The sequence below is a fragment of the Sinocyclocheilus grahami genome, unplaced genomic scaffold, assembly GCF_001515645.1.
Source record: "Sinocyclocheilus grahami isolate Dianchi unplaced genomic scaffold, SAMN03320097.WGS_v1.1 scaffold94.1, whole genome shotgun sequence".
NCBI classification, from domain to species: Eukaryota; Metazoa; Chordata; class Actinopteri; order Cypriniformes; family Cyprinidae; genus Sinocyclocheilus; species Sinocyclocheilus grahami.
In genome coordinates, this window is record NW_015505273.1 from 1,480,244 (window position 1) to 1,504,859 (window position 24,616).

The window sequence follows — 24,616 nt, forward strand, 5'->3', positions numbered from 1 at the left end:
CTGTGAATTTAACAGTAAAAGACTGTAAAAATGCTACATTAAAAACCTGTTAAATTGTTAACGGTAAATTCTCCTACTATATACGGTGAAAAACTGTATTGGACATTATATGTAATTTTATGGTAGTATACCATTTTTGGAAATGAAAAATATAATTATTTTTCATATAATTTACAGTGAATAACCGTAAATTGACATTCCCAGAATTCCCTGCGTTACATTTCAAATTTGATGTTTTTTTGTTGAAATAACTATGTTTCTTCTTAGTTTTTTCTTATCAGTTTTGTATATTAGAGTTGTGTGTTACACCTAATGTTGTTAAATTAATGTTTATTGCATTATTTCAGTTTCATGTGTGTTACCGTTATGGTGTTTAGTGTTTGTGTGAATGACACACTGTGCACCTTCTATATATGTTAATATTTAAAAGCTGCTTGTGATGGGCTTTGGTTCATCATGTGACTTTCTCATCACCTCCTGCATTTGGTGGTCATCAGTGTATTACAAAAGGTACAAAACATTCAGTACTTCAATAGGTTGGTATATTAACATTATATCAGTTAATGAAATTACAGTATTTAACTGTAAATTTAAGTTAAAACCGTAAAACCTAAAATGTTGCTACCGTATTTTCTTACCGTAAAATTCCGGCAACCACAGCTGCTGGTTTTTTACCATACATTTTACGGATTTTTTTTACAGTGCATCATTGAAATGATTGAGTGGGTTTAAATACACCATTTTCTAAAATAAGATCACAAAGAAAAACTTAAAATTGTAGAATATTTCTTTAATTAAAAAAACTGGGGGGGAATAAAAGGCACAAAAATTATTCCCTTATGAGCACAAAAAGTACCAAAGATCATATACACATCACTTAAAACCACAATCAAACGAGCAACTCAATGACACCTCAACAAAAGTCTACAATTAGCACAGTGAGGCATCAGTACCTGAAGGGATGACAAAATATCTGTGATGATTAATAAAAGCTACAGTTTCATGTTTAATAGAGAAGACATAAGCTAAAATTGTGCAATAAACAGTCAGCATCCACTCACAGCTGATTGGATTTCAACTCGTAAACACTCAGCATCTCTCGCTACTAAATCAACCATAATCAAAGATGGATGGAGGAATAGACGTCTGTGAATCCCTCAAAACACATACGATGAAACATCATTATGTACAGGATGCATGACTTAATCTAGTTCACAGGCTGGCAACTAAACTACAGAAATACACAATCAGTTTTGAGTGGCTAAGTGACAGAAAACAGTCAGTGGTCCATAAATCTGAAACATTTGACCAGTGTGACAGTGCAAATTCAGATTTAAAAAGATTAAAAATCCCTGAGTGGGTTCTAGTAAGGTTGTTTGGTGATGAAGCGACTGAACATTGTGAAGGCCGCTATGGGTTTGTCAGTGGGAACCATGTGACCCGAACCCTGTGGAGGACATAGATAAATATAAATTACAAAAATAAAAAGTTTACTTCGAGAAAAAAAAGCTCACATATTAGACGGAGGTCACAGATGCATATACTACAGTAAAACTAGAGATTTAGAATTGAGATTTACACACACTTCCATTGTAAACTATAGTAAGCTGCGGTCCATGTAATTTAGCTTTTCATCACAGTCACCAGAGAAAGTGCACTATGTGATTGGTTTTATTGCAGTCTTACCTTCACTGTGAGGAAAGCGATGTTGGTAAATTCTTTGACAAAGCCGCCGACCTGCTGAGTTTCACCATTGAAATAAATCCAAGGTCTGCGCTGCACCTGCACCTGTTGGAGAAGGTGAAGAGAAAGGGTTTCTTCTGCTACAGGAAAAAAAGGTAGTCTCAGACCGCAAACAGCATGGACTGTCTGATACATAATTGCACAAAAATGGCAAGAGCATTCTCAAAAAAAAAAAAAAGCTGATGATGATAATGAAATTAAATAAATTAAATAAGTAAAACATAATAAAATATGACACAATAATAATAATAATAATAATACATTATTATTAAATAAATAGAATGTGTGAAAATATTAAAATGCTAAGTATTAATAATATTATTGTTATAAAATAAATAATCATAATAGTTCCATTGATAAATATTTTATTGATAAAAATAATGAAATAAAATATATACATTAAATAAGTTAAATATATAATAAAATATGAAATAATAATAATTATTATTATTTGTTAATGTTTTAATTATTAAATGAAATACATAAAACATTAAAATGTTTAACAATAATACTTTAATATTTAATAAAGTATAATTATTTATTATTATTATTATTATTTATTCCATCAAATAAAATAAAATAAGTTTCAATCTTACTGACTAGGGGTCAGGGTGACCAGGTTGTTTAACTTGGGGGAAAAAAATCTAATCAAATAAAAAACCTATTATTTTCCTGACCAGACCAGAGTCCCCAGACCAAGACTAAAAGAAAATAGGACACACAATATCTGTGGGAAACAACTCACCTCTTGCTGGAGTGACTCCACAAACCACTCGTCTCCCAAGAAGTTGCAGGCCATGTCAACATCTCCATTATATACCAGCACACGGTATTTCTGTTGAAAAGATGTGATTGAAATCAACAAAAGCTGGTAAATATTGGATTCATAACTGTTTAAATTGCCATCACTCACTAGTGCTCCAAGAAGCTTCAGGTACTGTTTCTTCACGTCCATGAACAGGCGTTTGTAGTTCAGATTGACTTCAGCGCTGCAACAAACAACCGGACAATTTCAAATGAAGGTCCAAAACTCATTTGCTTTATTAAAATCCACTCAACGCACCTGCAGATGATCCAGTCCAAAGCATTGGGCGAGATGTGGAGAGCAGACTTCACCAGCTTGTTGTTGAGGTACAGGGTGGATGGAGTAGAGTTGGTGCACGGAGGATCGAGCCTTGAAGATTTGAACAGGGAGACCACACCTCGCAATTTCTGATTCAACGAGAAAATTCATGTGGATTAACCCTCAAAGCACAAATGAATCATAGAAGACCTACTAACACAGACCAGACACAAAGCTTTGTTCTTCATAGTTCTTAAAGGAACAGTTCACCCAAAAATGAAAATTCGGTCATCATTTCCTCAGCCTCAAGTTGTTCCAAACCTGTACGAGTTTCTTTCTCGTGTGCAACATAAAAGAAGATATTTTGAAGAATGTTGGTAAACACACAACTGATGGTCCCCTTTGACTTCCACAGTATGGGAAAAAAGATCTATGGAGGTCAATGGGGACTAGAAACTGTTTGGTTACCAACATTCTTCAAAATATCTTCTTTGTATTCAGCAGACGAAAGAAACTCACTTAGTTTTGGAACAGCTCGAGTGTCAGTAAATGACCATTTTCAGTTTTGGGTGAAGTATCCCTTTAAACAGACCATTCACCCAAAAATTTTATTTTAGGCAGTATATACTCATGTCGTTTCAAAACCATAAAATGTTCTTAAATTCACATACACACTTTTGCATATTCAAACTGGAGTTTTGTTTTTACGAGACACGCAAGAACCAGTGGTGTGGGTTTAACAAGTCATCATTTCAATATGCAAATAAAATAAGAGAGCTGTCGTGAATGGGAATATATTCAGTGTATTAAAATCTAAAATATTACTTTCATTGTATGGAAATGAGCATCAGAATAGCTAAAAACATAATTTTGTGTAGCACAACAAACTCATACAGGTTTGAAACAATATGAGGGCAGTAATGAGCGAGTGACAATTTTAGTTTTCGTTCCGAGTGAAGTTTGTAGTCCGAAAGCAGCACATAAATTGGTTTCTCTACCTCGTTCTGTGCTTTGGACCATGGATGGTTGACGAAGTGGTGGCCCAGGTCTCGGATCACAAACTGGCCGTTTTCAATGCTGGTTTCAGAACACAGAACAAAATGACACTGAAACGTCTTCATATGAAATGACATTGAACAGTTACTCCACATAACTGATCCAAGCTCACCTGACTCTCTGCTGAACACCTCCGGCACAGGGTGCATACAGGTTATACATGTTGAGTCCAGACTGGTAGACTATAATTTGAACTGTAGTGAGCTAAAGAGTGACAGAAAGATAAGAAAAGATAAGTAAAGAATATGTGACATGACATCTTAAGCCATTAGTGGAGCACTGTTTAACTTACAGAAGTCGAGCAGTTCACATCTTGGTTATCGTAGAAGTTACACACTCCATCTTTGCAGCAAAATTTCTGCAGGTCATTCCACAAGCTATATATATATATATATATATATATTAAAAAATGAATACACATATACAAATACATAAAAGCAAAATACACAAATAAAATGCAAAAATAAATTCTTTTTTTACAGTGCATTTACTTTATTAACAATTTACATTTACAGTTTATACTGTTTGCCCATGCATAAAAGAGTGCATGTTAAACAGAGTAACACGAAAACAGTCATGAGGTAAAAAAATATATATCACACCTAGTCCCAAGAAGTCCATGATAGTATGCAAAATAGACCAGTGAATTGTCATTTAGTTCATAACTGGACAAGCCATTTCCTACAGCAATACCCTTAAAGACACAAATACACACACGTCGGTCATTCCCTCTGCTGGCTCAGTGTCTGTGTTGTTTATGGGTAATACAGTCAAAATAAAGTCCCTCCTTCCTACCTGTAAATTAATGCTGCTGTCCTCCATGACGATCTCAGCCAGCGTTGGAATGTAAATGCCTCCGTAGCTCTCGCCAGTCAAGAAAAACTCATTCTTGCTGAACTCAGGAAACAACCTGAAAAATTCTTTCAGGGCCAAGTAGTTGTTTGTGGCCACCTGGAAAGTCAGCGATTATTATTATTATATGGTTACCATTTTGTTTTTTGATCATATAGAGTTCAATTAAATACTTTGTGTGCTACGCAATTAAACACTCCTGTCTGTACAATACATGCATTTGTGCATCTTATGATATACGTACCTAGTATAAATGTTTCTTAAAGCAACAAGTCAAGCAAAGTCCAATGAAAAAATATATTTAAAAATGCATGTGTGTGAGAGTATATATATATATATAGTTATGTCCCTTTAGTTCTATTTCGGTGTTTTCTTTTGTTTTGGGAGGTGTTTGAGTGTCTCTGTTCAGGAAGACGACCGATTGGTTCCTACAGTCTAATTGGTGGTCAGCTGACTTCTAGCTGCCTATAAAAGCCTCCGGCATCAGCCTTGTGCTCACTCACTGTGTTTGCCCTGCTAGTTAGTTACAGACTGTGTTAGTAAGACTGAGAGTATCTTTGTGTGTTCATTCGAGTGTGTCTGTGAGAGACTGATTGTTGTTTGTTAGGATTGTTGCAGACCACTGCATGTTCTTTGACCTTGACTCTGGATTGCCCCGGTTTGCTCACCTTTGTAAATAACTGTACATAACGTTCGGGGGAAGTAGGGAGACCAACGCCATTTTTGTTGGAACCTTTTATTGATTGTTTTTGGATAGGGAGGTAGGGAAGTAATTGTATTTTCTTTTCTTTTCTGAACGAGGATAGTTAGAGGTATATGAATTAGCTGGTTTTTGTTAGTTATTTTGGCCTTGTCGGCTCCCGAAGCTAAAATTCCCCAGTTGCACTGGAAAACCATTGTGCTCATTAAAATACTGCTCATTAGTTTTCTTCTGAAACAACTCTTCCGTGTCGTACTCTTTCTTGTGCCCTTACCCTAGACGGGGCGTAACACACACATATATATAATATGATTTAAATCATACCTCTGTGTCATTGGTAGTGTACTTCTTGTCATCAGAGTAGGAAAAGCCGACACCTGCTGGTGACTCCAGGTATAAGACATTTGCAATCTGGAAATACAGTTAGTACAATAAACCTGGTTTGCTATAGCCAAGAATAAAAGAGCATTAGGGCATGTGACTGGCTTAAGGAAGTGTCATAGTCCAGTTACCGAAACTGCTGTTATAGGGGGAAAACTGGCCCTGTGACTCATTTCACACCACAGAAATAACTCATCTGGTAATGCTTAAGTAATTTTAACAAAAAAAGACAGAATCCATACCTTGTTCCAAGAATAAGGATTATATTCCAGAGTTACACCGTCATCTTGGATCTGTGAATAACCAGAGAGAAGGGATAATGCACATTATTTAAAGCATTTAAGTTTTTTAATATTTAACTTAAGTTAATTGTGAACCATCGGTATGATTAAATAAAGAAGTGTACTGAAATCTCACCAGGAAAGGTCCGTGCTCTGTGAGCAAACCATCCAAGGAGCTGCATCCTGGTCCTCCGTTAAGCCACAGAACAACCGGACTACCGGCCGGATCTTTCTGAGACTCCACAAACCTGATCAAGAGGAACAGAGCACAATGACGGTGGACATTTACATTTGGGGATTTTCAAAACCATTCTTAGGGTCAATTAAATTAAAGTGAAAGTCGAGCTTACCAGTAGTGAAGGTGTTTGTTATCTGCCACACTGAAGTATCCAGAATAATGCTTGAAGCTGGGCTGTTTCGAAAGTCCAGGAAGATATTTGATCTCATCTGCATCTGGAGCCCCAGAAACCTCCAGCACCCCCAGCAGCACCCCCAGCAGCACCAGATGCATCTGAAACACAGGAAATCACCACAGTTACTAACATAACCTTCTAACAGAACAGAAAACTCATCCGTTATAACAATCTGAAGCAAAGAGGGCACCAAAAGCCAAAGGAACAACCATATAACTGCTCATGTAACTCAGAACACTAACCAGGAAATTAAGGGTTTATCCGACAAAGACTGTGGAAAGCTGATGCATGATATTATTCAGCAAAAGAAAGATTAAAATTGTTCACAGTGTTATTTTATTAGTCTTACCTTTTCAGGCGAGGGAGCCAAAATGTTAACCGGCTAGTAAATTGTTTAAGTATTCCCAAAATTCATGTGACTCCAACAAGTCACCTGATGTTTTGCGTCCGCTGTGTCAAAATAAAAGCATACGGCATTTAAGCTGTCAAATATTCTAAAAACGAAGAAAACAACCTATAAATAAACAATAATTTTTATTTCATATCCACATTGAGGCCAGTATTGGAAATACATTATAAAACACTTTTTGTGCTAATTTTGTGAACGTAAAACAACGATAAATAAAAAATAAAAATAGGTTTTAATACAATTTATACTTTAATTTTTAAGATACCATGTACTTCTAAATGTATTATTTTTATTTTGCATTTGCAAGTTGGTCTAAACAAAAATCAATGACTTTTTTTTTTTTTTACAATTATTTGTACAGCAATCGCTGTTTACAAAGGAACTTTAGAACTGGTACTTTTATTTTGAAAACTTGTCTCTAAGCAACTCGCAGTTCCGCACAGGATCACCGCAAGGTTGCGGGAGTTTAGCAGCGGGTCTTTCATTGCAATTGTTCGCACAAACGGGACGCCACGAAGAAAATCACCGGATAGTTTCTCGGTTCTCATGGTAACGGTAAGGCTTCGCTTCCACGATCTGACAAAACTCTTCTCATGAATCGAAAATTGTAGCGCTCCAACGGCATTCGTTGTTTTAAGTGTAAGCTAGCTTGTTAGCCGCCGTGTGAGTCGAAGCATCGATTGTTCTTTTCGATCATTGAAAGCCGTAGATGTAGTTTTGGTAGTAAGCACGCAATGTTTGAATCGTTCAACTGGAACACAAACGCACTCGAGTGAAAAAAATAAAATAAAAAACAAAACCCTCGCGCGAGCGAATTTACGGAGCAACATGGCGTCTGCTCGAATCCCACATTAGCAGAAGTGTGCGCGGTGATCCGTACAGCTTTCAAACCCACGGAATATGGACGATGTGGATTTTTTTCACAGGAATACGCGGTCTCTTTCGTTTCGTTTGCAGTAACAGGTGCGCGTTCTTTTACACGGTTTAATTTCGCGTGACGACACGGTCTCAAAATGGCTGAAGCGTTGGTGCGGCGCCAGGGTTGCCAGGTTTTCACAACAAAACCCGCCCAGTCGTGTTTCGAGGAGGTCCCTGTTAAAAGTCGCGTTACGGGGGGTAAATACACGTTTTGTGGCTAGGGTCCCCTGGTAAAATTCGCAGTCCAGAGGCTAAATATCACGTTATTGAGGTCGCTTCAACCCGCGGACGTGAAAAACAAGTAGCCCATTTCCGCGGGAAAACGACGGACGTGGCAACACGAGGATATTATGCTTGTCCATTTTCACTTGTTGCCTGTTTTCATTGTCTCTACCTTTTGAATAATAAACAGCACTGTAAATATGACAGTGGAGGCTGATAGACAGTGTAACAGAGTATTAAAATACGACATTTGATCGTAGCAGTTAATTGTTTTGAGTCTTTGAACAATGCGAGACAGTAGGAACTGGTGTGTCTTTCAGGCTTTACTTCTTGAACGTGTAATATTCAAGTATTAATGTATTACAATTTGTAATGGAGTGTCAGAAACCTAAAACATTAGAAATGTACACCGCTGGTCAAAAGTTTAGTAAGATTAATGTGTTTTAAAGTCTCGAGGCTGCATTTATTTGACTAAAAATACAGAAAAAAAATTATATTGTGAAATAATATTATTGCAATTTAAAATAATGGTTTTCTATTTTGATATACTTTAATATATAATTAACTCCTGTGAATTTTCAGCATCATTACACCATTTTACTGTATTCTGATCAATTAAACGCAGCCTTGATGAGCAGAAGAGACTAAAAACATTACAAATCTTACCGATCCCAAACTTTTTAACAGCTAACACTAAAATGCATTTAACTTGTATAAAGACCTGATTTGATCATTTTATTTTAATTGATTTTAATTAGGGCTGGGTATCGATTCGGATGTTTCGATTCGCAAGCTCTCGATTTTATTACATTCAGTGAATATAGTTTTAATACAAATGCTATTGATATTTCTAAAAACAAATTTACAAATGGTGAGTTAATAAAAAGAAATTAAGAACCACATGCCTGTATTTTACACCTATACTTTTTTTTTTGTATAGGATCCTTTTTTTAAACAATAGTAGGGCCCTATAAAACGTTCTTCATTTTTCTGGTAATCAGATGAAGGCATAAAACATTCATTTATCCTAATCAAATGAGAATTAAACCCTGTTATTTTTTGGCAAACAAAGTGCTGCACAACAGAGGTTTACTGTTAAAATTAAAAAGAAAACCACCGCAAGCGTCATCCGCGCTTTAGTATGTGTGTAGTAAACAAAACAGTGCGCCGCGCCATTCATTCATAGCGGAAATCATGGTGCCTATGCGTGATATCAGATGCTTCCGCAGATTTATAGTATTACTATAGCACTTCACCTGAGCATTGCGAATCACGCGTATGGCTTTCTGTTGTAACATCGCGCAAGGTAAATAAGGGTGACATCTATTGGAGAAGACTAATGATTAGATTCACGTTAATCAGATCTTGTTTTAAATGTGCTGAAATAAATCCCGGAAAAGATAGATTCGCGGCTTTTGAGAATCGATATCGAATCGACATCATTTAAAAAAAACGATTAATCGAAAAATCTATTTTTTTTTGCCCAGCCCTAATTTTAATATTAAGTTTTAAAACAGTTGAACTCACCCTTTGAAATTTGTTATAAGAAATGCTGTCAAAGCTTTCCTATTATGTTGCACACTTCCTGTCTCTATCTAATTTTTAAGAGTATAGTATATAATATCTTGTAATCTGATTAAAAATTATAATCCAAATTTCACGTTTTCACTCTCCATTGTTGGCTCTTTCAGACAGTTGATATTCTTGAGGTAGAGTCTTGTGAAAAATCATTTAGGTGGAATGACCAGCAGCAATCGCCTGGTAAGGTGTTGAGCAGCTTTGGAAACTCAGGGTATGATGATAAAGCATTGCAACTTACCAAAATGTCACCAGAATGCCGAAGTGGCCCACAAAGACTACAGCATCTGTGAGCTCTTACCGTCCTGCTGCTGTGACGAAAAGATGCACAATAACAAGCGGCCCGAGAAACTGCATGACGATTCCTTTCAGATGTGCGTTGTAGTGGAAAATAAGGTTTGGTCAATTCAATGCTTTATTGTAGAGAAAATATTTGATGACCCCCTTGAACCATGATGTCCAGTGTCCACTATGTTGACTGACTGACTTTGGTCCATCATTTTCTTCAAGCATCGCCTTTATGTTGTGGATACCGAAGTTAGCGAGTTTTTAAACTTTGGACAACCTGCAAGAAATTTTTGGGGAGCATTTTGTTCATCCCCAAGAACTACTCTTAACTACTCTTTCAGGTCTATTCAAGATTTAATGTTATCTTCAACTACGAGCTCTCATATTTTCCGCTGCGTGCTCTGTGGAAACCCGTTTGTGGTCAGGTCTTCCAACAGGTTTTCCTTTCACCTTCACCCACATTCCTTCAACAAGTACTTGAGAAATATATTTCATTTAAAAAAGCAATTTGAGGGAGCGTCTTTGCAAGAGAATGTTGCAGACTTCAAGTGCAGCTGCAAAATCCAAAAAGTTACTTTTATTTTCGACATTTTATTTGGTGTGAATGACTGTAAAGTGTTCATATGTCACTCGATCAGGCAGCAAAACACAGCATGTGAATTAAACTGTACTTAGAAATTCTACTTGTTGTGAAGTTTCTCAAGTTTGTCTTTAAAGTCAACATGAAACTTCATTGGCACAGTATTTTAGGATTATAGGATATTCAATTAGATAATAATTATCCAATCGATCTACATTCAGACCTGAGTGCTATATATTAGTAGGGATGCACCGAAACCATTTTTTCAGAGCCGATCCGATACCAAAAATTCTGAGTATCAGCCGACACAGATCTGATACTAGCGCAGTTTTATTTATTTATTTTTTTAAATCAGTGAAGAATTTCTATACCTCTGTGTGTTGACCTGATCATCACTCTTTTGTGTTAAACACAATCTACTAAATATAGACGACAACATTATACAGAAAAATAACATTCTAAAATATAATCAATCTATAACAAAACTACTATTATAAACTAGGTTAGTGGATATTTCAGCAGCAAAAGTGACTCTAGAAAAACCATGAGTGCACAATTTTATAAAATCTAAACATTTAGTGAAAAAACATTATTTAGTGGGGAACAAAAAAAAGTGAATAAGTGTAGGACTAAATCTGGTAAAATATTGCACAAAGAGAAGAGATATTGATGCGTAGTATATTATATATCACAGCAGATTTAAATTTCAGTTACTGTGCGCGTGAAGAATAATTCATAGTGCTCTCTACTCCAGTGTTGTGATCTAACAGACAGCCGGTAGAAAGTAACAGGATTTAGAAACGGCACTAAACTCCAGCAAGATAAAGTCCTTTTATGCAAAACCATTGCTCTTTATCTAACAATCTACTAAATATAGACAACTTCATTATACAGAAAAATAACATTCTAAAATATAATCAATCTATAACAAAACTAATATTATAAACTAGGTTAGTGGATATTTCAGCAGCAAAAGTGACTCTAGAAAAACCATGAGTGCACAATTTTATAAAATCTAAACATTTAGTGAAAAAACATTATTTAGTGGGGAACAAAAAAAAGTGAATAAGTGTAGGACTAAATCTGGTAAAATATTGCACAAAGAGAAGAGATATTGATGCGTAGTGTATTATATATCACAGCAGATTGAAATTTCAGTTACTGTGCGCGTGAAGAATAATTCATAGTGCTCTCTACTCCAGTGTTGTGATCTAACAGACAGCCGGTAGAAAGTAACAGGATTTAGAAACAGCACTAAACTCCAGCAAGATAAAGTCCTTTTATGCAAAACCATTGCTCTTTATCTACAGATCAAGTATAATAATAGGAACATTAAATCATCTTGGAGAGAGTTTCATTGTCTTGACTGTCATAACCAAAGGCGACACGCAGTTTTAATACTGAATGGAGGATGACAGACATCTGTAAATATTCATCTGTACCTCACATTAAACTATGGAATGGCTTCAGAAGACTTGGACTATAGTGCACAGAAACTTTATGGTGCTTAATAATATTTTTGTGCCTTTTGGGGTGCTTAACAATAACACAATATTATACGCAGAATATCGAATTTGGATCGGTCTCGTCTGACTGACACCCGATCGGGCAGAAAACGGCAGTATCGGAGCCGATACTGATACGGAGTATCGAATCGGTGGCGCATCCCTATACATGATGATATGTATTAAGTTTTCATGTTGACTTTTAAAGACTTCTGCGGTGTTTTGTTACTTTGTCCAGTCATTTTACCTTTGGAATCTCTCTTTTCTTACATGTCGATGCATCATCAATTTCAAGACCTTGGGGGAAATATAGCTAATCAAATAGTCTTGTAACTAAAATCAACTGCAAGCGTTCCTTGAAAACGGGCCGTTGAACCTAAAGCTCATAGAGGCATGTCGCACAGAAGAAGCCGGAGTAGTACACCACCCTTGTACAACACCAACAGCAATGACCCTCGTGACCTGGAGCGAAGGATTTTTGTTGGAAATTTGCCCACGGCACACATGGCGAAGAAGGACATGGAGGATCTGTTCAGGCCATATGGGAAAATACAGGGTTAGTAGCGTCAAAGACTTTAGACGTTTCGGGAAAAATTTATTTTATAGTGTTCGCTAAAATTGGTTTTAAATAATTTGATCCACAGTTCTTTAGACTTTGGTTTGAAGACTATGGTTGCGATTTGCTGAAAGCAAGGGAAGCTTAGGCCAAAAATCCACAAAGAAGCGCCTTTTTGCGTAAAACGAAAATGATTGTTCCTTTTTCCAGCTTTGTCCCTGTTTCGTGGGTATGGATTTGTGCAGTTTGAGCGAGTGGAGGATGCTGTGGCCGCTAAAGCCGGACATAACGGTCGAATTTATAAAGGTTATAAACTAGGTAAGGTCTGATTTAGTATTAAACACTGGAGTGATTTGGGGAGTTGTTACATCACGTTTTAGAGTAAATCATAGGACCAGTTATTTGTATGACTGCAATTTTACTGTAATAACCACAATGTGGTGAATCTAATAAAGCCAAACATTAACTAAAAGATGATCCTCATGCAAATTGCACATTAGTTTTTTCTCCACTCTCAGCGTTTTGTGTCATGAGATTTCGTACATGTTATTAATAAAAGCTATGTATCTAATTAGAACGTTTCACAAATAGGTTGCATATTGGTATCCTTTGACTTTTTGAAATGAATTAATATGCAAATCTTTTGTTTTCCCGTCTCACTGGTCTTGTTCATCTTGACTGAAATTATAGTCTTCCTGACTGTAATTAAAATCACACAATAGGATCAATTTTGATGCCATTTGTTTTATTGGGTAATGCTTTAATTTAATTTGTACTTATTTTTGAAAGATCCATTAGAGCTGCACAATTAATCAAATTTCTAATCGCGATTACGATTACAGATGCCACAATTACGTAATCGTTCAAAGTCCACTAATGTTATTCTGAGTGCTTGTGGGTTTTCTTTTCTTTCTACAGGTTATCCCGTCTCACTGGTCTTGTTCATCTTGACTGAAATTATAGTCTTCCTGACTGTAATTAAAATCACACAATAGGATCAATTTTGATGCCATTTGTTTTATTGGGTAATGCTTTAATTTAATTTGTACTTATTTTTGAAAGAGATCCATTAGAGCTGCACAATTAATCAAATTTCTAATCGCGATTACGATTACAGATGCCACAATTACGTAATCGTTCAAAGTCCACTAATGTTATTCTGAGTGCTTGTGGGTTTTCTTTTCTTTCTACAGGTTATCTTTAAGTTTTTCCATTGTTTTAATTTTAGTATAACATTATAATATCATGCTTTTTTCTTTTTTTTTATATTATTTAAAGAAGAAACCAATCCAATGTATAGTTGACATTTGAGGCTTAATGCTATAGAAAAGCAATAAAAGTTTTTCCGTTAGAGTGTTTTCAGCTTGTTTATTTTCATATAAAAATACGGCATGCAGTTGCTTCAAACAATGTTATAAACGTCATTCAATGTAAATTGTGATAATTGTCATTTCACAATTTCAAGGGAACAATGAACAATTATGTTTTTTTTTGTCATAATCGTGCAGCCCTAAGATCCATGGAGTATTATACCCTATTTGTGCAAAGCGCCATTTATTGTTAGTGGTCTATAAGGTAAGATAAGATAATTCGAGAGGTATTTAATAAGCATTTACAGCTGGGGAATATCAAATACTGATGTAAACATGATGCACAGGTTCACAAGATCCTTTGCTGCTTTTTTCACAAACATTGTTGTTTTTTCATTTTTAAATGCTATTGACATTTTGAACCTTTCTAAATGCAATTTAGACACAACTTGTTTAGATTCATACAATGCAGAATGTGAAATGTTGGTTCTCTCAGTAAAAGAGAAAGAAAAAAAACAAAACTCGTTTGGCTCTGAAATATTCCCGTCTTTTGTCATATTGAACGTTTGGATTGGTTTATTTGCAGATGTAAATATGGCAGCGGAGAGACGACAGAATAAATCCAGGTCAAGCCCTCCCCGCAGGTAAAGTATCGCTGGGATTTTTGCTAATGAAGACGACCTCTGTCAAGAATTTTGGTAAACGTTTTTCGCTCCACAATGGAATTCATCGAAAGTACTAAAATGCATCAATATCATTGTCGAGTGCGCAAAAACGGTTCGATCTATATTTCTCGTGGCTCTTCGGTTTTTAGTTTGTTCTAATTATTTTCTTTCCCTTTTTCCTCACTTTTAGTTGTGTCAGAATTAACTGAAATAAAGTTGAAAGGGTAATTTGAGTACATTTCCCATGGTGTGTCTTTGTGTAAACGGTGTGTTACTCATTCTGTTCACTTACTATGCACGGTTTTCGAAATCGGCCTCCGACAATAACTGCTTCCTGTTGGAGCCTTCGTCGACACTCCAATTAACACTCACTTAGCATTAAAACATTCCCAAAAACCGAATTATTTCATGTACTCAAGTGGGATGGAAACAATTAAAACTAATTTATGCAGTTCATTCAATTGTTGGATGTTTTATTTATATTTGGAGGTTGGTGTTTTTCTTTCCAGTCCATTCATCGTCACCACCTCAGTTTTAAAAGAAAATAATTTGAAACTTAATTATTTTGCGGTCGTGGAACAGTGCGGTTCGTAAAGCAGTTTTAATATTAAAAACTCGTACTTAAGCCAACAAACAAAAAATCCTGAAACATACCGTTCATTTTACTTACATTTGACTTTTGGAAACTAAAAGATGGACCCTGGTTTTCATGGTTACCTCAAAAAGCAATGTATGACATCTTTCCCATATATATCCGCAGTTTGCGAAGGTATGCTTTATAAGAGAAATGTGAATTTTGCGACCGGTTGGATTAATTTTCGGCACCACCCTCTCATGTCTGTGCTCTGCGGCAACATGACTGAAACGAACTCTGAAAGCGCTTAATTGAATGAGATTTTCTGGTAAAAATAACTTGTTACATTTGCTTACAGTGTTTTGTTTTGACCATTTCACTAACATAATGTCTTTTAAGTACTTAATGGTAAGATTCTGTCTCAGTGAGGTGTCTAATTGAGCTGTTAGTGTTTAGGGTTAAGTGTTTAGTTGGCATGTGTTGACAGTGCATTTTGTCTGTTCAGGCCAGCCAGCTCTTACGGGGACAGTCGAGAGCCCCGTCCACGTTCTCGGTCCCCGGTGCATGGGCGAGATTCTCGAGACCACCGTGACAGTCGAGAGATGAGGGGCGATAGCCGTGAGGTGCGTCCCGGTCCACCTCGAGAGCATGATGCTAGAGGGCCGCCCGATGAGCGACACAGGGGCTCAGAGAGCAGGGAGAAAGATCCTTCCTACAGGTGCACTCACAATGCATTTGAGCTGTTTTGCATGTTTGCATTTATATTTCTCGTTTTCCTGTGTTGCAACATCATCTAAACAACATTACTGTGCTTCCACAGAGAGGATGGGTATGATCGTTATTACCGCGGAGAGTACGACTATTATCGGAAGAAAGAGGAGCCGTACCCAGAGCGCTTCAGAGAACCCTGGAACGGCAGGAGAGAGTCTGAGGGTTGGTTTGATCGTTTACGACCATGAAATAAAGCCGATTTATTTAATAAAGAAAATTAATTCTATTTTTTTTAAGATCTTTTTTTTTTTGCATTGTAATTATAGTTAACTAAATCAATAATAATAATAAAATTTTTTGAAATAAAATAAATGTCAACTGAAATAAAATAAAAAAAGAACCCTTGAAATTATTTTATTTCAGCTAGTTGTAATATTTTCAGTTTAGTTTAACTCGAAGTACTAAAATAACTAAAACTAAATAAACTAATAAAATTTTAAATGTATAGATATTTTAAAAACAAAAAAGAGAATGAAAACCATAACAAATAAAATGAAAACAGAAAATACAATTAAAATATAATTATATTTTATACTAAATACTAAAATAACACTGATTTTGGCAAGTTTTTCTTCCAAAGTTCTTATTGTAATGCTCCTGTACAAAGGTTTTTGTTTTTTACAGAAAAATCTATATTTTTTTTCTATTTAAATAAGCAATAGTGAAAGGCAGTAGAACAAATACTACTATGACAATTTTTGTTGTTTTTGCTTTAAGGTAATGGGAATTTTGTATGAATGCAAAAATCTTAGAAATCCTTAAAATATTTCAATATACATTTTTTTTCTTTATTTTGGTGATATGAGAAAACAGACATAATACATGCTATTTGAGGTAGCGCTAGTGTTCTAACAGTCATTGTCAGCAGCATTGGTAATTCAGTTGGGTTAGTTTAAAGCAAACCAGAGTTTAATTCACATGCACACAGTTTTTGTCACAGAGGGAGCGGAGGAGGAGTATACGTGAAAACTTTAAGTGTTTGGTTCTGAATTTACAGAGGAGCGGGTGCGTCCTGAAGAGCGCCGGAGGAACGAACTTTACCGGCAATATTATGAAGAGCTGCAGAAGCGCTATGATGCTGAGAGACCAGTGGACTGTTCCGTCATAGTCGTCAACAAGCTGCAAAAGTGAGTCCTGTGACTATGATCTTGAACACTGATTAAAACATCAGATGTTGGAGAACCAGTTACATTCTCTGCTCTGTGTTTGCGTGCAGGGAATATGCCGAGACGGTGGGCAGGAAGGTTCGGGATCTGGGTATGGTGGTGGATCTCATCTTCCTGAATACAGAAGTGTCATTGACTCAAGCTCTGGAGGATGTGAGTCGGGCTCGTACGCCTTTTGCCATCATCATCACCCAGCAGCACCAAGTACACCGTTCCTGTACAGTCAACATCCTCTTTGGGACCCCACAAGGTGTGTGTCCTTCCACGAAGAGTTTGAAGCCAATTTACTTGCTAGCCAGAAAAATCCAATGCAATTCAACACCACAACTACTCCAATTCAGCCCAATGTTGATAGAAGATTGCAGTACACTATTTTAGATGTTCACACAGCACTATATAAGCCATAATCAACATTTTAGATGACCACAGCATACTCTTGTTGCAGAGCACAGGAACATGCCCATGCAGGATGCCATGGTGCTGGTGGCCCACAACTTTGACTCCTTTAAAGTTGAACACCGTGCTAAAGAAAGGGACGAGTTAGCAAGGAAGGCGGCCAAGATGGCTGATGAGGTGTTGATGAGGGAACCTGACAGAGAGGGTCATCCCACCTCCGTTCTGACCCACATCACGCTGCTGTCCGAGGGCAGGTAGGTCAACAAATACTAGCTTTCAAAAGTTCGGGGTCGGTAAGATCTTTTAATGTTTTTTTTTTTTTTAGAAAAGTGCATTTATTTGATCAAAAATACCATAAGAATGGTAAAATAAAAAAAAGTGTAATATGTTTCTGTGTTTACTTAATACCTGGAAAATATTTTAAACCGTCTTCACTTAAAGATCACATGCCATTTGTTTTAATTTCTGTTCATTCAAATATGGAATTTTTAAAATGTGTGCAGGAGCTTTTTTTTTTTGCTGCATTATTGAAATTGACATTGAAACTCAGGACATTTTACTGGTGTTAAGTGTCAAATATAATAGTACGTCTTTGCATCTCTCAGGTTTATGACTCCAGATGAGTTGGCCAGGCTAATGGACTATCTGAGAGACAAACGTGATCGTCTTGTCAGAGGCAGTACTGACACAGGTAACTCCCATTAGGTGTTTTAAACTCAAGTCGTGTTACGCTTTACCCATCAAGCCTGACCCTTCACTGTTTCTGGTCTCTAGTCGCACACCCTCCATCAGCGACCCACGAGCCCTCTCAGCCCACACAGGCTCTATCTGCTCCAGCTCAGCCCGTGTACACCAGCCTGTCCCTTCATTCCACCCACCTGACCCCTGCGTCCGCCCCTGCCGCCACCAACCAACAGCAGGAACTCCAGGCTAAGATCCTCAGCATCTTCAACAGCGGCACATCTTCAGTGTCCAGTCCTGCTCCGGCAGCCCAAATACAGGGTTACGGCTCCAGCCTCGGCCCTCAGACCGCCGGGCTCCAGTCTTCTCACGCCACCCCTTCCCCTGCTGGCGGCATGCCCAAAATCGCTGCTGTCCAGCCGCAGAGCAGCATGATGAACCCTCGGCCTGCCTTGAGGCCTCCTGGAGCTCGTATGGCCGGGCCAACAGGCCCCCCGAGACCAGCGGTCACCACAGGCACCGGGATCAACTTTGACAACCCGAGTGTGCAGAAAGCCTTGGATACGCTCATCCAGAGCGGACCCATTAACCACTTGGTGAATATGGGATCTGTGGGTCAAGGGACCCGGTCAGCACAGGGAATGGGCCAAAGCATGGATCCATCGCCCATGTCCCATTATTCCCGCCATTATTGAAATGAATAAATCTGATACGAATTGAGAAGTCAGCATTGCTCTGAATTATCATAAATTATTTTTTGCTCCTGTGTAATTTGTGATAAATTTGTGAGTTTTATGTGAAGTCATGGTTTTACGGTTTATTAGATTTTTTTTACTCTAGTGTGTTAGATGAAAACAGAGCATGATTGATTGTGTAATTCTACATCATTAGATAAGATAATTTCTGTTATTTTATATGGAATTGGTGCATTGTATATAACCAGCCAACTTCTGACTTAATAAATTCATTTTTAGATACAGAAATTTTTGTCTCTCTTGAATTTGTTTCTCCAGAGTAGTTGTGTCCTACCTATAAAGGCTGAAATACAAGATACACAAATATTTTTTTACCCCCGATTTGCAGTCTGGATGCAAAGTTGTGGAAAGTCAACGCCAGTCTACAGATTTTGGGCTGTTGAAGTTGACGATTCACAGAAATCCATGTAGTGTATGATGGGCACAGACTGTTTTTTTTTTTAAATCTTCAGACTGAATTTTAGACCTGTTTGATATTTTGAACTGATTTTAAGACATTTAATTTGTCATGCGTCTACTGCATTCTTAAAATAAAGTTGCTTTATTGCCATTGATGGTTCCATGATGAACTTTTCACCCACTCCTGCACCCAGTCGTCTGTAAATTCAGAAGCAAACCTCGTCACTGGAAAGTTTTCGTGCAAACTCTTTTCTCTGCACTCCTAAAAATAAAGGTTCTTTATTGGCATTGATGGTTCTATGAAGAACATTTAACGTCCATGGAACCTTTCCATTCCACGAAAAGTTGTTTACAGTGGGTAAAAATTCTTTAGATTATTAAAATGTTCTTCACACTAAGGAAAAAAATGGTTAAGAACTGGTACTGAAAGGTGCTTTAAGGGAACCAAAGATGGTTTTCTATTGCATTGCTGCAAAAACACTATTTAGTTCGTTTATTTTTAAGCATGTTGTTGAGTGTTCAGAACAACTTAAGTCGTTTAGTATACGATGCCCAGTTTTTCTTTAAAACAATTTTCAAATTGGCAAGTATATGATGCCTAGTGTTTTAAAATCTCTTCAGATTTTAAGTAGTGTATTCCTGTCTTAATTGATGGGATGAAGCATGCTCTTCCATGTCAATCTGAGTTTTTGCTTAGTATTCATGCTGCAGAAATAACATGCCATACCGTGTGCATGCAATACCCGAGATGACATGCTATATTTTCTTAAATATATCATATAAAACAGAAGACGCTATGCTGGAAACTCAGTTCACTGCTCCACGTGACCTTATATTAAACCAAATCAATTCTGATTAGCTTTGATTGACTGGAATTGTGCACCTTTTTCATTTTTAGTGCAGACAATTTTTTTTGTTGCTGGAAATTATGCCTGGTTTACATGAAATGCCAAATTCAACCTTTTTGTTTAAAGGTAAGCAAAACTTGGCATCTTTAATTAATACACCATTACTAGAATGCGAATCTATTTAAAGAAGTATAAACAGTATTTCATTTACAGAGGAAGATCACAACTCTTACCGTCTTCACACTAAGGAAAAAAATGGTTAAGAACTGGTACTGAAAGGTGCTTTAAGGGAACCAAAGATGGTTTTCTATTGCATTGCTGCAAAAACACTATTTAGTTCGTTTATTTTTAAGCATGTTGTTGAGTGTTCAGAACAACTTAAGTCATTTAGTATACGATGCCCAGTTTTTCTTTAAAACAATTTTCAAATGGGCAAGTATATGATGCCTAGTGTTTTAAAATCTCTTCAGATTTTAAGTAGTGTATTCCCGTCTTAATTGATGGGATGAAGCATGCTCTTCCATGTCAATCTGAGTTTTTGCTTAGTATTCATGCTGCAGAAATAACATGCCATACCGTGTGCATGCAATACCCGAGATGACATGCTATATTTTCTTAAATATATCATATAAAACAGAAGACGCTATGCTGGAAACTCAGTTCACTGCTCCACGTGAACTTATATTAAACCAAATCAATTCTGATTAGCTTTGATTGACTGGAATTGTGCACCTTTTTCATTTTTAGTGCAGACAATTTTTTTTGTTGCTGGAAATTATGCCTGGTTTACATGAAATGCCAAATTCAACCTTTTTGTTTAAAGGTAAGCAAAACTTGGCATCTTTAATTAATACACCATTACTAGAATGCGAATCTATTTAAAGAAGTATAAACAGTATTTCATTTACAGAGGAAGATCACAACTCTTACCGTCTCCGCTCCAATATCCAGTCACAAATGCTCTTTAGAGGCCTTCTGTCACAATGTGACAACTTAAATTGGTTGACTTCGCACCAATAAACAAAGAAATTCTTCAAAAGAACTGACTTTGAGAAATGTTTCAGATTGCCCAACATGCGAGGGAACTGGGTTCAAAATGAACTAGTCAACAGTGAGGTTTACTGGTTAATCTAGATGCTTGTTTTGATATTTCTCAGCAATTCCAGTGCTTTAGCTGACAGTTTTTACAGTAAAACCTCCTCAGAAAAGTCACTCAATCACAACCAGTTCAAGTCTTGGAGTCTCTACTAATGAGCTCATGATATTAATCAGGTGTGTAGTATAGTGCTGAAGAATCGCAGGACCAGGATTGAGATTCTGAGCCTTCGAAAACCTGCTCGGAATAAGGACTCGGTCATATAATCCGTAATAAAATGGTATTTGTTTATTGCATTTTGTGCTGACAAATCTATAAAATGGAATGGGAGTTTTGCAGAAGCCATAGAGATAAAGCATTTGAAATGTAAGATAAAACTACATTATTTTCTTTATGTACCATGAAACACAATAGATTATACTCATTATTAATCTTTTTAAAATATTCAACTTACACTGACACAAAAAATAAACACCTCAACACTAACTAGTTCTGCTATATTTACAGGACCCACATCTGCTGCGTGTACGTCACTGTACACACACTCTCACACATACAGCTGAAAAACACACAGGAACACACTAATATGACCATAAAATCCCGCAACAGCCAAAAAGAAAAAGAAAATTGCTATTTCTCCACTACATTCCCTTTCAAATGTTCATACAAAATGTTTTCATTTCAAATGAATCAAAAACAAGCCCGAGGGATTCAGCCATTTTCCATGCTAAACTAATGTTCTGATCTAGAATTAATTGCGCTATCGTCTGCAAACCGTGAAATCAGTGAATTGCCCAAAGCGAGTGATTCAATAACTCACATTGTGAGCCTTTCAGAGAAGCAAGGCCGAGACAAAGTAGGATTTTGTTTGTGCATTTTTCTTATAGTTGTCTCGGATTGTTTACTTCAGCAATATCTAACTTGCAGTTGTGCTGTAAAAAAGCAATAAGCCATGAAATCTGCTTTTCCAATCGAATTAGTAGGGAAAGGATGTTTTTAAAAATGCATTTTCAGACAGTCAAATTACATGTGAGCTACAGCGACACAAGTTAAAACATTTTTGAGCTGTATATTTTAGTGAATATCCACTGAAATATTTTTTGTCCTTTTAGCTTAATTTGAGTGCTTGAAATCGGCCATAGAATTAAAAACTAGATTTTTTAATGAGATACACTCTAAAAAATGCTGGGTTAAATACAACCCAGTTCTGGGTAAAATAGGGGCAAACCCAGCAATTGGGATGTTTTGACCCAGCGGTTGGGTTCAATGTTTAACACAACCTTCTGGGTAGTAACCCAACCGCTGGGTCAAAACATCCCAATTGCTGGGTTTGCCCCTATTTTACCCAGAACTGGGTTGTATTTAACCCAGCATTTTTTAGAGTGTAACATTAATAAAGATTAAATAAATAAATTGCATAACATAAGCATTGCACTTTTTTTGGTTAACATATAGCTGCCAATTTGTGTATTTAAGGCATGAGTACAAACCTGTGTAAATGATGATTTTACTGCTAAACAAAACAAACCCTCAAGTTTCTTTTTAATTCATTCAGAATGACAGTTTGCAGTAGACTAAACACATACCCAGGTTAACATAAATAACTTTGGTAATCAGTTCCTCTTTAAATAAATTAATACACTGATAACTGTAGTAAAAGCAAAATGGGTTTTGTCTTGGCTAAACTAACTACCTATAGTAAAAATAGACTCCTTTAACCAATCAATATTCATTCACACTAAGATACTAGTTGATCCAAAGAAACCGTTGTGTACAACAAGAACACATTTACAATTAAAAGTACTGAAATAAACTGGTGAGGACATAATACTGTATGTACAGTATATATATATCAGCTTGTTCAGGATAATGTGCATGCGTTGAACAGGACAACGGACCCAGGTCCTGGCTCTATTTCAACTGGTTCAGATGGATTTGATTCAGATTTCAACATTTGGACTTTCACAGAGCTTCACATGTTCATCATTCACATGCATGAAGAGCTGTACAGTTTTCACCAAAGTTACTGGAATGTCAAGCAAAACAAATACAAGCCTTCAGGTGACTTCAGAGGTAAACGTCATGGAAATAAACTCTCAAAAATAAAGGTCTGACAGTAATGCCTTTTTAAACTATTTTCTGGTGCTTTAAAGAACCTAGAAACCAAACCGATTTGATCTGAAGAATCTGCAGGAAACATCAAGAACTTTTTCATAGAGTGTAGGATTAATAAAATTAAGTAAGATTTCCATTTTTTTTTGAAGAAGAAGAAGAACATCCAATGGCGTGGGTCAAAATTCAGAACCGAGTTCAGACTGTTATTCAGAGCCCTTTTCTTCCCAAGATGTGTTGAACGCCACATGATTTCTTTTTTGCTACACACATGCCAGGTATTCATCGTGAGATGTTGAAGAAAGGAAAAAAGACTGTGAACGTGATGAGTCCACTGTCAGTTTGAATAGAGCCAAGCCCAGCAGTGGAAGCGCTTGTTTATAGTCTTTTTATACGGTGATCACATCAAAACAGTGCTTGTAGGTTTGGAAATGACGTAGGGATTGAAAAGTTGGAGGAATGGAAATGTCAAGGAGGTGTTACCACATCAACTCAGTGATTCGTATTAGAAATATATCTTCTTTTTTTAACATCTATGTATACTCTTTTCATCATTAATGACAAGAAATGCTAGAAATTCATGCCAAATAAACAGCAAACACTTTTTTTTTTGTTTTATAGCATAATAAAATCAATCTTCAGGTAGTATGCTACCGCAGCGAACAAAACTCTGTCCGGTCTGCGATAACGAGGCCCTACGGCCGATGCAGTACACACTCTCGCCGCTAGAGGCATCAGCGTTGAAATGGATCTGGCATGCTCATGATTCTGGCAACTCAATCGTCACTGTCACCATGGACGTAAATAACATTAACGCGTATAAAGTGCATTTCTATCTCAGCCACCATAGAACAGATGTGACACACACTCTAGCATACGAAGCGTGCCGATGAACTCCACGAGAAGCAGAATTGTGGGCGAACTAACAACTTAAAATATGCCATACGTACCATTTCCCGTGGAAATCAATATTGCACGTTACCGCTGAAAACAAAAAAGTTCGTTTTTTTCAGTGTGTACTCAAAGCATCCTAACAAACACAACAGGGAACGACAACCCTGTAGCTACAGTGTCTTCAGAGCGATATTATGTACAAAGCCAAAAACAACGCACAGTATCCCGCTAATCTAAGTGTACACGTAAGAATGCTAAGTTAAACATTTTGCCATTGAGTCGCGACAACAATCTGAAAAAGCTGCCTTGACATTATTCCAGAAACTGCTCTTTTCACATTTACGAAAATCACATTTTTCCAACACACACCATGCAAATGAAGCGTATCGTAAGTGTTCTTCACA

The 24,616-nt window shown here is 36.8% G+C and overlaps 2 protein-coding genes across 4 annotated transcripts; one reads left to right on the forward strand and one right to left on the reverse strand.

Annotated features, from left to right (window-relative positions):
- Nucleotides 1–871: 871 nt before the first annotated feature.
- Nucleotides 872–7,074, reverse strand: LOC107587598 (lysosomal protective protein-like). The gene is made up of 15 exons (XM_016275441.1): nucleotides 6,839–7,074; nucleotides 6,427–6,587; nucleotides 6,213–6,324; nucleotides 6,038–6,088; nucleotides 5,739–5,825; nucleotides 4,658–4,813; nucleotides 4,465–4,556; nucleotides 4,155–4,239; nucleotides 3,975–4,066; nucleotides 3,805–3,883; nucleotides 2,807–2,955; nucleotides 2,657–2,732; nucleotides 2,489–2,578; nucleotides 1,687–1,788; nucleotides 872–1,447 (listed from the first exon to the last, which is right to left on the reverse strand). The coding sequence occupies exons 2-15, from the start codon at nucleotides 6,585–6,587 to the stop codon at nucleotides 1,364–1,366; spliced, it is 1,416 nt and encodes a 471-aa protein (XP_016130927.1). The 5' UTR covers nucleotides 6,839–7,074; the 3' UTR covers nucleotides 872–1,363.
- Nucleotides 7,075–7,299: 225 nt separating this feature from the next.
- ncoa5 (nuclear receptor coactivator 5) lies at nucleotides 7,300–19,410 on the forward strand. 3 transcript variants are annotated; one of them, XM_016275442.1, is made up of 11 exons: nucleotides 7,300–7,453; nucleotides 12,285–12,545; nucleotides 12,756–12,863; nucleotides 14,442–14,499; nucleotides 15,600–15,812; nucleotides 15,915–16,027; nucleotides 16,863–16,992; nucleotides 17,082–17,281; nucleotides 17,477–17,681; nucleotides 18,033–18,118; nucleotides 18,202–19,410. In XM_016275442.1, the coding sequence occupies exons 2-11, from the start codon at nucleotides 12,383–12,385 to the stop codon at nucleotides 18,801–18,803; spliced, it is 1,878 nt and encodes a 625-aa protein (XP_016130928.1). In that variant the 5' UTR covers nucleotides 7,300–7,453; nucleotides 12,285–12,382; the 3' UTR covers nucleotides 18,804–19,410. The 3 variants fall into 3 exon arrangements, with proteins under 3 accessions (XP_016130928.1, XP_016130929.1, XP_016130930.1); XM_016275443.1 differs by lacking the exon at nucleotides 12,756–12,863 and having other exon boundaries at nucleotides 7,301–7,453; XM_016275444.1 differs by lacking the exons at nucleotides 12,285–12,545; nucleotides 12,756–12,863 and having other exon boundaries at nucleotides 7,303–7,453.
- The last annotated feature ends 5,206 nt before the right edge of the window (nucleotides 19,411–24,616 follow it).

Bases quoted from the DNA above. Each gene is read 5' to 3' on its own strand.
- LOC107587598 (XM_016275441.1), bottom strand. From the start codon at position 6,587: ATGCATCTGGTGCTGCTGGGGGTGCTGCTGGGGGTGCTGGAGGTTTCT. The intron at 5,826-6,037 runs GTATGGATTCTG...CTGTATTTCCAG, and splicing joins ATCCTTATTCTTGGAACAAG to ATTGCAAATGTCTTATACCT. The intron at 1,448-1,686 runs GTAAGACTGCAA...TGTCCTCCACAG, and splicing joins TCGCTTTCCTCACAGTGAAG to GGTTCGGGTCACATGGTTCC.
- ncoa5 (XM_016275442.1), top strand. From the start codon at position 12,383: ATGTCGCACAGAAGAAGCCGGAGTAGTACACCACCCTTGTACAACACC. The intron at 12,864-14,441 runs GTAAGGTCTGAT...GTTTATTTGCAG, and splicing joins TTATAAAGGTTATAAACTAG to ATGTAAATATGGCAGCGGAG. The intron at 16,028-16,862 runs GTTGGTTTGATC...CTGAATTTACAG, and splicing joins CGGCAGGAGAGAGTCTGAGG to AGGAGCGGGTGCGTCCTGAA.